Below are 13,062 nucleotides of genomic sequence, written 5' to 3'. Positions count from 1 at the left end.
TCTACTAAATACTGAGCAAAGGGTCTGAATACTTAGGACCATGTGATATTTCAGGTTTTCTTTTTTTTAATAAATGTGCAAAAATGTCAACAATTCTGTGTTTTTCTGTCAATATGGGGTGCTGTGTGTACATTAATGAGGAAAAAAAAATAACAAATGATTTTAGCAAATGGCTGCAATATAACAGAGTGAAAAATTTAAGGGGATCTGAATACTTTCCGTACCCACTGTGTGTGTATATACATATATATATATATATATATATATATATATATATATATATATATATAATATAAATTCAATGATATTGGACCATTATATATATATATATATATATATATACACACACACATATTTAACTATAACAGTTATTAGTTAACTAAAACTAAAAAAAAATCCAAATAAAAAATTGTGAACTAAAATAAAATGTAAAAGTAATTTACAAAATAAATTAAGTCAACACTTCTCATTTTCATTTACTTTAATAAACTAAATAAACTAAAACTAATAAATAAACGTTAATAAAACAATATAGACATTTAAAAAAAAGTTTAGAATAGAAAATCGAAAAAGCTATATCTAAATCAAAATATTAACAAAATATACAGCAGATAAACTACACTGGCCAACATTTGAAGTGGATCAAAACCTTTCATCTTTCATCAAAAAACCAAAACAATACCCGTTCTTGTCTTAGGGCAACTTTGACAAACTTTTTTGATCCACTTCAAATGTTGACTACTGTACATCAATTATACTAAAGTATCTTTGCAACAGGTATTTTTTATGCTTTATCCTCTGCATGTAATAACCTAGAAAATTCTCTAACACTTGATGGCTGCTCTTTTAATTCTTCGTCATCAGTTAGTAACCTAGGTGTGCTATTTGATAGCAATCTTTCCTTTGAAGACCATGTTTCTAGCATTTGTAAAACTGCATTTTTCCATCTTAAAAATATATTTAAATTATGACCTATGCTCTCAATGTCAAATGCAGAAACAGGTTAAATTATTGTAATGCTTTATTGGGTGGTTGCTCTGCGTGCTTAATAAACAAACTCCAGCTGGTTCAAAATGCAGCAGCTAGAGTTCTTACTAGAATCAGGAATAAGGCAATATTAGCCTGGTTCTGTCAACTGTGGCCTGGCTTCCTCTTGAACAACGAATACATTTTAAAATCTTGCTAATTACTAATAAAGCCCTGAAGGGTTTAGCTCCTCAATAATTGAGCGAGCTCTTATCACATTATAGTCCTTTATGTCTGCTGTGATCTCAAAACTATGGCCATTTGATAATACCTAGAATATCAAAGTCAACTGCGGGCGGCAGATCCTTTTCCTTTTTAGCACCCATTCTCTGGAACAATCTACCTAGTGTTGTTCGGGAGGCAGACACACTCTGTCAGTTTAAATCTAGATTAAAGACCCATATCTTTAACCTGGCATACACATGCTATCATATTTCTATAATCCAAATCTGTTTAAAGATTGTTAGGCTGCATTAATTAGGTGAACCGGAACTAGAAACACTTCCCATAACACCCGATGTACTCGTTACATCGTAAGAATAATGGCATCTACGCTAATATTAGTCTGTTTCAGAGGGTGTTAAGGCTTTTTTTCTGTCAGCGATGGCGTTTTGGTTCCTTGCCGCTGTCGCCTTTGGCTTGCTTAGTTGGGGACACAATTTCTGGCAATATTGTTGACTTGATTGCACAGACTCTATTGGAAGCGAGTTGAGCTGAGCTGGACAATGACATCACTGAATCAACAATGAAACAACTTTAACTGATTAACTGACTGTTTTCTATTGTCCTCTTGCATTATCAGCACACATTTTTCCTGTTTGACACTGTAAAGCTGCTTAGGCACAATCTGTATTGTATAAAGCACTATATAAATAAAGGTGACTTGACTTGAGTTGATGAAACATATCTATTCGAATATGATCTCAGCAGACTATTCATGAGAACAGTGAAAACCTCATCCTATCTTATATAACGGGATCCACTTAAAAGTGGATTAAAGCGGCATCTATCAATGCTATCTGTCTCTAATCCTCCACAGAGAGTGTAATATAAAAGGCCAGAGGGAATATGAACAGATACTTCTACAGGATCCCGCGGTCTAATGCGTTCCCTTCTTCATCTATATGCGTTAAGCGGGAACGCTCGGTGACATTTTAATATGGGTATTCATGTACCTGACAGAAATTCCCAGTTCTGTCATTTTTTTAATGCATTAAAAGGCATCATTAAACACTCTTCTAATATTCTCTCAGGTTTGTCGTGTGCTGAGAGTAATCAATATGGAATTATGTAATGAAAATTCATTACGCTGTCAAAGAAATGATTTCAGCAAATAATAAATGAATGGCTGTGTGGGACCTGAGGGACGCACGGCGTGCATATTCAATGCACAATGAGCAAAACAAATAGCATCATACAAAAACAAATCGCTTTTTGTTCCTGACAAACTGAAGGACTTTCCGTGTCTTTTCCAGTTTTTCGTAACTGGATTGACAAAAAAAAAAAAAAAAAAAGAGTCACAATGGCCTACAAGTTTACTAAAACTAAAACTACTATTTAGTATTAAAATAACTACTGAATACTGAAATAAAAGTTAATAAAAACTATCTAGAAATATATATAAAAAACACCAAAATTAAAAAAAATGAAAATTCAAATATAAAAATGAATAATAACAAAATAACAAAAAAAAAGCCTTAACTGTATTGAACAAGTCAGATCTATTTTATTTCAAGTAGCATTACCTTGAAAGAAAATAAATGTTAAATGAAATATAAAAAAACGTGCATTTATTTTTATTTTAGATAGTTGCCAACTTGCTTTGATATACTAAAACGGAAATAAAACAATTCAAAATCCAGTTGTTCATAATTGGTTTTTGAAAATTACTTTATAGAGATTGCACCCACAATGGGAAATGTCTAGCCAATGAAATACAAAGAACATAACTAGAAAATGTACATGTGTATTTTACAGTTAATTTCCATTACTTTTCCAGGCCAAGATATTCCCAGCTTTTACTGAATCATGGGAATCCTGCAAGATTCTCTGTGACATTTAGCATCCGAATACTCACCAACTTAAAGGTCAATACTTTATAGGTAATTGGGTCTTCTACAATCTTCTGAAGGTTAGCAGCCACTGGGAAAACACATTTAGAAAAAGATACTGACATTAGAACTGAAAGATAGAACTAAACTAATGATATGTGGATAATATGAAGTATCTCAGTATTCATGTATTTGCTCTGAAATCAAACAGGGGTCTCGAACTCAAATTACCTTGAGGGCCAAATTGTGTGTAGCCGTGAATTTTAACTACATGCATTAATTGGTGCAGTTATGGCGTTACTGATGCATGGACAGATCTTTTTTCAGAGGTGACGACTCATCTTATCTGTATACATAGCATATTGCTCTGAATGTTTAGTGAACTAATGACCCCTGGAAATGTTTCCCTTTTCAATTTTCTCCTTGCAGATGAAGCCAGTATGAGCTCCATTAAAAGGCCAGAAACATCACGAGTTGCTCTGATGTTATGGTCAGAAGTCATTCAAATATTTATTAATATTTGCAAATAATATTTATATACTATTATTACATTTATATATTTAAATAAAATGTTTATTAATTAAAAAAAAAAATCAAAGAATCTAAAAGTAAAGCATGCCGTATGGCAAGATTAAGGGTTCGCTTCCCCAGAAAATGCATGAAGTAATCACAAGTCTACCTTCAATGCAATGAAAATCACTTTAGCTAAAAGTGTCTGCCAAATGCATAAACGTAAATGCAGTAATTAGGGACTAAAATGCACAGCAATAAATTCAAACCTATGGTTCCTCTTCAGGAACTCGAGGTGCGTCGGAGGACGCTTTGGGAACGCCCTTCAGCGTGACCGGCTCTGAATCATGGTGTAATCAGTCCTCCGACGCAGCGTCTCATTCCCTTGAGGAACCATGGTGACATGCGTAACCTGAGATGTTTTTGTAAATAAAAGCATTGCATTTCAGACAAATAAAGTTGCTGCACTGAGACTGTAACTGATATTACAGGGTTTCTAGAAATATGGAAATAACCTTTACTGTACCTTCTAAGCACACTGCAAAAAACTGATGTTCTTTCTTAGTATTTTTGTCTTGTTTTCCAATACAAAGGTCTAAAGATCCTTTCTCAGAAAACAAAACTTAATATCTTCAGTTTGCATGTCAAGTAAAGCATCTTGATTTAAGAATATATTTGCAACATTTCCTTTCATAACTATGAATTTAAGATTTTTTTGCTCTGATTCAAGACGTTTTAAGACCTTCATTTATAGATCTGCAAATTAAGACTTCTTAAGGCCTTTTTAAGACCAGATGAAACCCTTTATTACAGATAAACAGGGCAGTGTATTGGAGTTATATAATGCACATGCAACTGACCCACAACAACATCATGGCCATTGACCAGACCAGCAGAGAAGAGCTCCTGAGAAACTCCATCAGCAGTGTCTGAGGAGAAAAAACACAGATGCACAGCATGATATCACACCAAGAAACCCATCAGAAAACAAAGTTAAAGCATGTTCTAGCAAACAAACATCAACAAACAAGTCGCAATGGCCTCGATTGCACCGAACACGTCAGATCCTGAGCTGGGCAGTGTGACGCGATGTAGCAAGCAATGATCAAAAAGAAAGCAGAGTTTAGTGTTTTATGGTTAACAACTATAATCAACTGATGCGCAGTCAAACTTCAAATGTGTCAGAATCAGAATTTAGAGTTGGAACAAAGAGTTTTATGATTTGCATTTTAACTTAAATGTTAAATAATGTGTGACTTATTTATTTGTTATAAATTATCTAAATAATCAAGTTGCCAATAACAAGAGAATGTTATTGTTAAATTGTTATTTTGTACACGTAAATACCAAATGAACTGCAATAATTTTAATTACTTTTCCCTAATTTTTGAGAATGCTGAAAGATTAAATTTGCATTAAAATCAGGGAAATTGCATTTTCTATAAGTCCTTAAAACTATTACAATATATCCTTCAGAATGACTATAAATACACATTTAAATTATACATTATTATTATTATATATATATTATATATATATATATATATATATATATATATATATATATATATATATATATATATAATAATTAGTCTTTTAATAAAAAAAATTAAAAAATACATAAAATGTATTCATTAATCTTTGTAAACATTATTTTTTAAATATATAAAGAAGAAAATATATACAAGAAAAAGCTATTAATCTATTTGGAAAACATGCCTGGAAAACTACATTTCCCATGATTCCATGTGGTTACACTAGAACATTAAATATACCCATAAAGCATGCAAACCCAATGCCCATCCTTTACTTTTCATTTTGTTGCACTAGCGCTAAAAAAGCTTTAAAGTCTGCCGGGAAGTGAAAAAGAAATTGCGCCCAATTTATTCTGACCAAAATCACGTCGTGATAATGTTTCCTGGCCTCGTAAGTGGGAATTTCCCGGGAGGATTTGAAGGCAGCATAACACTACGACTGTTGCTGATGTATGATGAGGTGCACTGACCTTGTCCTGGAGTGAATTCAAACCGTATGTCATTCAACTCCTTCCTTGAGTTCCTGAGGGAAAGACGGAGAAAGAGAGGAGATATTTGTAGTGAGAAATGGGCGTCCACCTGTCCGTCTGACTGTAAGAAAGCCAAGTGAGATCACAGCCATCTGTGCTGTTTCACTGAGCGTGTTTGCTAAGCTAGAAGTACACACACACACACACACACAGACAGAGATACGAGCCTCAGCAGAGTCCTGTCCTCAGAGATCTCCAGATAATCATTTTGGAAGAAAATTTGACAGCGCCAGTAAGCAAACAATAAGTGCCATGATTTGTAAACCAGCGAGCTTCTTCTGTTATTACAGGGGTTTGGAGGAGAGATTGTTTCACACAAGCATTCAGGTGGGCTTTTGGAGGGAGTGCTGTGTTCATTTGAGTCAGTTTAATGAAGGAAGGCTTCACTGTACTGTAGGTGATCTGCGGTTAAACGGAATTTCATATCACTAATGGAGCTTTCATCATTTATAATGTTTTTTTTTTCTCCGTTTCGGATATTAATATGGTCACTATTAACTGTTGCTGTGTGGAAAAGAGTTGTACCTCAATGGAGGACAAGGAGTGAAATGAAGGAATAACTGACTTTATACTATAAATCTCTATTTAATTCACATTACAATATGCAGTTAAATAAATTAACTTTTTTTACATTTAAAAATAAATCGACATTTAAAACTGTCTATTAAATTTATGTTTTAAAATATAGTTATGAATAAATAAATATATTTTTTTTACAATTACATTTAAATCCTCTATTTAATTTGTATTTTAAATAAGTACATGGACCATAAATGGAGTCAAAATCTACTTAACTATATGCAAAATCTAACTAAAAACAACTGTTGTATTATATGCATTACACACATCAGGGTTGCAGCAGTGATATGAAATGTTTTGCTTTTAAATTTTCAAAAAGTATTACTCGACATCACTGACATCATTACTACTAAAGATGTGATGCCAAATGAAAATCTGAAAACATAATGATTATCTCCAAAAACAGGCTGAGGCACTTCCTAACAGTGGGGTATAATAGTAAGATAATGGCTCCTGGAGTGAATCTTCATGATGCTAAGGCTCTGGCGTTCCCAGTAAACACACCTGGAGTGCGTATACGCTCTGGTTCTTCTCACTGATGTTTATGATAAAGCGAGATCGGAGCCAGACCTTCACTTTGTTCTCTCCAACATCAAACAGTCTGTTCTGCTTCAGCAACAAGGCCTGACAACCTCATTAAAGTTACGTTTGCAGAGGAAAGGCAAAGGACACAAATAATATGCAAAAGCTGCAGTCATTTAAGCAGGAGAGAAGACTGAAGTCACCAGAGCTACGGCAGATAAAGCTCGTCATGCTTCACCGGGGAATGTGTCAAACAGACAGGTAGTAGGTGGACACTCTGTGTGAAAAGTGTCAAGAACATGTCCAGGTCAGATTTCATGCCACTTTACAGCCAATTTCAGAGTTTTAGGTTGTTCTAAAAGTTTGCAGCTTAATCATGCTGCCTTCTAAGAAACCTACTTTTGGGTTTCAGATTTAGCCTACACAAAGACGACAATCCTATAATGGACTGTGACGAGCTCAGTGAAAAAGTCCCCCCGCAAAAAAATTAGTGTAGGATTTACTTTGAAAAGATTTTCACTCACAATTACTAGTGACTATACACACACACACACACACACATACATACATATACAAGTCAAAAATACTGGGAGTATCTATATATATAGATATATATATATATATATATATATATACACACACACATATATATATATATATTTATATATTTATATATATATATATATATATATATGTATATACACACACACAATTATTTAAAAGCATTTATATATATATATATACACACACACACACACTATCGTTCAAAGTTTGGAGTCAGTGAATTTTTATTCTTTCTTTTTTTGAAATTGATAAGAAGTGATAGCAAAGATTTATATTGTTAGAAAAGATTTATATTTTGAATGAATGCTGTTCTTTTTAACTTTTTTCCTTCAAAGAATCCTGAAATCCTGAATCCAGTTTCCCAAAAAATAACTGTTGCCAACATTGATAATTCTAAGAATAAATCAGCATATTAGAATGATTTCTGAAGGATCATGTGACTCTTTATACTGGAGTAATGGCTGATGGAAATTCAGATTTGCATCACAGAAATAAATTATATTTTAAAGCATATTAAAATAGAAACCACTATTTTATATTGTAAAAACATTTTGCAAGATAACTGGATTTTTTTTCTGTATTTTTGATCAAATAAATGCAGCCTTTATGAGCTTAAGAGACTTCTTATGACTTGTAAAACATTACAAGCCTTACTGATCCCAAACTTTTGAACAGTAGTGTATATATAAAGTTTATTTACAGACATAGTGCTGTGACACGGCGTAAAACTTGACATAACCATTTTGATTCGGTTGCTCAACAAAATACCTGATACTGCGTTTACTGTACGCATGAATCCAGTTTCATTTTATGAAAGGTCAAGACTCCATATTAGGGTGAGTTCCTTCAGCGACTGCTCCAGAGCTCCAGCTGCGCCGTTGAGCCCAGTGGACTTATTTAACTGATTGACACTTGCATTAGCCTCATTTTCTCTAGCACTAGATTATAATGACAGCAATCATCACTTGTGTATCTCTCCACCCCTCCGTCTCTCTCCCGCTCTCAAGTAGGTCACTTAACTGATCGTCAGAGGAATGGGATCTTACTCTAGGCGAATATACCAACAGCAAATTTAAGAGGTTTATATAGCCAATCCCACATTATGATGCATGGTGGGTTGTCAATGGCACGGTGGACCTTGAAGACTAAAAAGGATTTTAAAAAAGCTAAACCATCATGCTGGCAGCGATAAATACGTTATATGGAGCTAATGAAAAGTAGTCTGTAGGGGTGTGAAGTAATCTCAGCAGGCAGATGACTTTTTTTCTTGTGATTTGAATGATTTCTGTTGTTTTGTATATCTTCCTCCTATGCCTTGTTACACTTTTGTCTTTTCACTTCAGTTTAAGGCTGATATTATCATATTGATAACATTCTACTGCTTTTTATACACTAGCATCAGAAAATAAACAGTATCTGTACAACAACAATTTGTGTATTTTAAAGTTAATAAAACTTAAATCAGTATTAATATCAAATCAGTATCATGGAGTATATGAGTATTAAACATGCATTTAAATCAGGTAATTATATATTGTTTCACAGCAACAATCATATCAAAAGACAGCACTTGTCATGCTCAGGAACAGAGAAAAGCCTCAATGTTTAACAAATAACTAGATACGAGAATTAAAACAGTAAATAATTATGTTAATTTGTTAATGTTACGTTATGTTAATTACTAGGGCTGTGCGATATGGACAAAAAAAAAACCTATCACGATTTTTTGATCAATTTTGCGATTTCGATTTTAATCACGATTTTGACACACACAGACATGCTTTACAGTCATAAATGCATTCAGTATGAATTTGAAACATATTTCCAAAAGAAAACCAATGAGAGCTTTATCAAAAAGTTGTAACATGCCTCTAGAACAGACATAAGTCAAAATAATCACTAAGTAAAGATGTCAAACAAAATGTCTAGACATATGGCAAAAAAATAAATAAAAACGTGTCCAGGGCTTTTTTTTTTTTTTGCCATGCATTGGTCATAGAGCTCATTGTAGCGGTGCCTCGGGTGCTGAAATATATTTATTGCCCAAGGTTCACACGTACTCCGTCAGCAGTGCGTATACAGTATGTGTATGCGGTGCAGAAGCAGCAGCGAGAGCGCATTATTGTAACGCGAAAGCACATTAAAATAAAGCGCGAGCGCGGATCTCTCCACTCACACGCAGATTTCCTTTGCTTTGTCACAAAACCAGACACGCGTGCTCAGATACATGCTCTCTCACTCACTCACTCACTCACAACTCTCTCTATGCTCATGCGCTAGATATTCATTCTTTTCGCACCTTTCGATTTTTTAACTTTTTCTGTTCACATCTTTTACCGCGAGCATTGTGAACGTTCTGATCCATTAACATGGGCTGGGAAAAAATACGCATCACAGACAGCGTGTGAACCTGGAGTTAGGCATATGCCCAGTGTGTTCTGTTCTCGCGCTCCACTTAGGTGCGCTGCATTCTGACTGGATCGGATAGCATACTGCGGGAGGTCGGGACCACGGAAAATCGTGCTATAAAGCGATTTAGAAATCGCGCACGCTCAAATCGTGATTTTATTACGATTTTTAAAAAAAAAAAGAAAATAAGATACAAAGAGATTCACTTTATGCTTTTAGAAAAGGTAAAAAGTATCAGTTCCAGGGAACAAACATTGACTCTTGATAATAAGAATAGTTAAAAAAAATAAAACTAATTTCTGACACTGCTGTCTGCAGCATCTTTAAGTGTCAAATGCAGGTTGTTGTCCTTCTGCCTCAGCGGCTGGATATTTCGATGCAGTCATCGCCAGCGGCTGTGACCTGACACAGCACAGGCATCTTAGAGCCAATTTTCTCACTGTCGTTATGTTTTGACAGTTTGCGGAGGTCAAGCTCTTGAGACAACCATGCACACATACAATCCCAAAAACACAGCGGTACTCTACGTGAAGCGTGGCCGGCCATCAGGCTGCTGTGATTCAGCCATTCGGTATGGCCTGCTGTTGTTATCCAGCCAATCAATCCTGAGAGAGCCGCAAGGCATGGAAAGCCCACATACTTGACACTTGTCTCCTGCTGGCTCGAGGTGATATTTTCACCCTGTGGCCAGAGGAAATCAGCATCCCGCTGCTCTTTTCTCACTTTTCTTCTCATGGGAGCCTCTGGTTCTCATCTAACTGATCTGATATCCCTCATTTCCCTCAGGAGACATCAACTCCACAACCACTTGACTGTAAAAGACCTTAACAACCAGACAAACAGGGTGAGAGCTCTGGCAAGAACATGCCTGGGTTTCATTTCAGCCCCAAAATCAAAAGTTAAAAAATATGGAATTATATTTAGGTTAAAAATAAATCAATGCATTTTAGGATTAATATACATTGTAATATTATTTTCATGACAGTTAAGCACATTTCACCACAATTATCATCAATGCAAAACAAACAAAAGAAAAAAATATTTACTTTTAATAGCATGTTCTGCCTTTATGCTTAAATATTAACATGCTATTAAAATTACTTACCAAAAAAACATAATATTGAGATTTTGTGTGTAATTGTCTCAGAAGCAATAATAATAATATAATGTAAAAATAAATAAGTAACAATAATGTAAAATATCTGGTTAATAATTTGAAACCTTTAACGCAGTATAAAAGCATTTTCAATGCATTAAATATGACTTGTAAATTAATGCACCTTGTAATGCATTTGTATATCTCATGAAAAATTATAACCACAGTTATAATAGATTATAATACTTTTCTATTCATTGTTACATATTTAGAAAGTATAATGCATTAAGACAACCATATTCAGTTGTAACAATAAATCTGAAAATAATATAATTTCATAACTTTATGAAAATATATAATGCATTTAAATGTACATCATGAATCTGGTAAAATACATTTTTATCACAATGATCATCATCAGTGCAAAGTACAAAATAAAGTATTTGCACCTAACAGCATGTTCATTTAAGTTCATTTTTTACATTTTGTGTGTGTGTGTGTGTGTGTGTGTGTGTGTGTGTGTGTGTGTGTGTGTGTGTGTGTGTGTGTGTGTGTGTGTGTGTGTGTGTGTGTGTGTGTAAAATTGTCACGGAAGTAATAATATAATGTAAAAAAGTGGTGTAACAATGTAAAATATCTTGGTAACACTTTATAAGCCTTCATATACAATGTATAAAAAGGGTAATGTATAAAAAAAAATTATGCATTAATTGTGCCTTCTATTGCAGTTTATTATGCATTTGTATGATTTTCAATTGCAAACTTTAAAATGCATTTTAACTTTGGTTACAGTTATTTATTAAAAGATATTATGCATTAAAATGTACATAATGAATCTCTTTAATGCTTTATACATAAAGGTTTCTTAATGTACAATGCATGCTATCTTTAAGGTGCCAAAAATGGTCTCAATTTTCTTAATGCAAAATATATTTTTTTCTTTTTTTGTTTGAAGTGTTGTCAAGAAATTCACCCAATAAAATAACCAACCAGCAGTCACCCAGAGTGTCCAATGATAGGGTTATTAGCGTGGTAAGGCAAATAGTATTTGGATGGTCATGACTCAAGTTTTGTGATTGCACAACATTTTAAACATATTATTCAAAACTCTTCATTTTTCATTTGCAAAACTTTTTTAATAAGTAATAAATAATAAAAAAAATACCTTTAAGAACAATTAGTTACAGTTAACTTAAGAACCATTTATGTTTTTCCCCTCTGTGCACTTCATTTTGCTTTAAAGAGCTGCTAACTAATGAGAGCAGGACTTTAATTGAGGGAGTTAATTTAATTCAAAGTCCAGCTCTAATGAGGTTTCACTCTGTTCAGTTTGTCTGGTCTGAAAAATGGGATGGTAGTCTCACAAATCAAAAGGTTTCAAGCTGAGTTTGCTACTGATTACCCTAAATCACAAAGACCGATTGTTTTAAAACAGACACGTCCAAGTGTGCGGGAAAACTAAGAGTGCAATATGCAAATCACACCAAATTGTAAAACTTTTCCTGATAAATTGTGCATAAAGTGCACTTTGGATCAAAATTCATGCATCCCAATCTCCACCGCATCAATCTCCATTTTTTATTCCTGTGGTTTTTAACATTTAGTGTTTGCTAAGATAAGCATCATGGAAGGTAACCTAGCACTTTTTTTAAGTGATCACACTTACAATTTTCACCTGGCTGATATTTAAAAATAAATAAATAAATACTCGTGGGTTGTACATGTAACTGTTTAATTTCTGCACCACTAGCATCACAAAATAAAAATATAAATAATATAATACCGATTGTTTTCAAACAGGTTTCCTGATCACTTTTTAATATTTTCTCAATGCTTACTTGCTGTTTCTCATCATTGACTCACTGTCATCTGATCACTGTTTATTTAGAAGGTATATATATATATATAGTTCGGGGAAAAATAACACTTTTATTCAGCAAGAATGTGGTATACTGATGAAAAGTGAAAAATTAGGAAATTTATAATGTATAACAAAAGATTTATATTTCAATGCTGCACTTTTGAACTTTATATTCATCAAATAATCGTGAAAAATCCTGAATAGTAATGCGATTAAAATTTTTAGTCTACTGTGGCTTTATTGGTAAAATTTTCCTTGGTAAAATTGTGGAAAAACAGACAATATTGCCTCTAAAAATATAACAGTATTATTTATTGAACTTGCATAAAGTCAATAGGTCTAACATATTTGCACTCGTCTGGTATGGCACTCATTGCTC

General features: G+C 33.6%; 1 protein-coding gene across 3 annotated transcripts in view; it reads right to left on the bottom strand.

Annotated features, from left to right (window-relative positions):
* The window catches only part of LOC109047701 (STE20/SPS1-related proline-alanine-rich protein kinase-like), a 58,327-nt gene that overhangs the window by 4,643 nt on the left and 40,622 nt on the right, over positions 1-13,062 (bottom strand). For 2 of the 3 annotated variants that reach the window (XR_006160865.1, XM_042764291.1), the window contains exons 15-17: positions 5,593-5,645; positions 4,448-4,516; positions 3,104-3,168 (exon numbers count right to left, since the gene is read on the bottom strand). Coding sequence is in view for 2 of the 3 variants with exons in the window: in XM_042764291.1 (XP_042620225.1) it covers positions 3,104-3,168; positions 4,448-4,516; positions 5,593-5,645 (187 nt within the window). In the remaining variant the exon portion in view is untranslated. Of the gene's footprint in view, positions 1-3,103; positions 3,169-4,447; positions 4,517-5,592; positions 5,646-10,240; positions 10,550-13,062 lie in introns of those variants that run through there. The other variant, XM_042764292.1, reaches the window with a different exon arrangement.

Source organism: Cyprinus carpio, chromosome A9 (assembly GCF_018340385.1).
Source record: "Cyprinus carpio isolate SPL01 chromosome A9, ASM1834038v1, whole genome shotgun sequence".
Classification (NCBI taxonomy): domain Eukaryota; kingdom Metazoa; phylum Chordata; class Actinopteri; order Cypriniformes; family Cyprinidae; genus Cyprinus; species Cyprinus carpio.
Note: the sequence above shows the minus strand (reverse complement) of the source record. Positions and strands in the feature narration are given on the sequence as shown.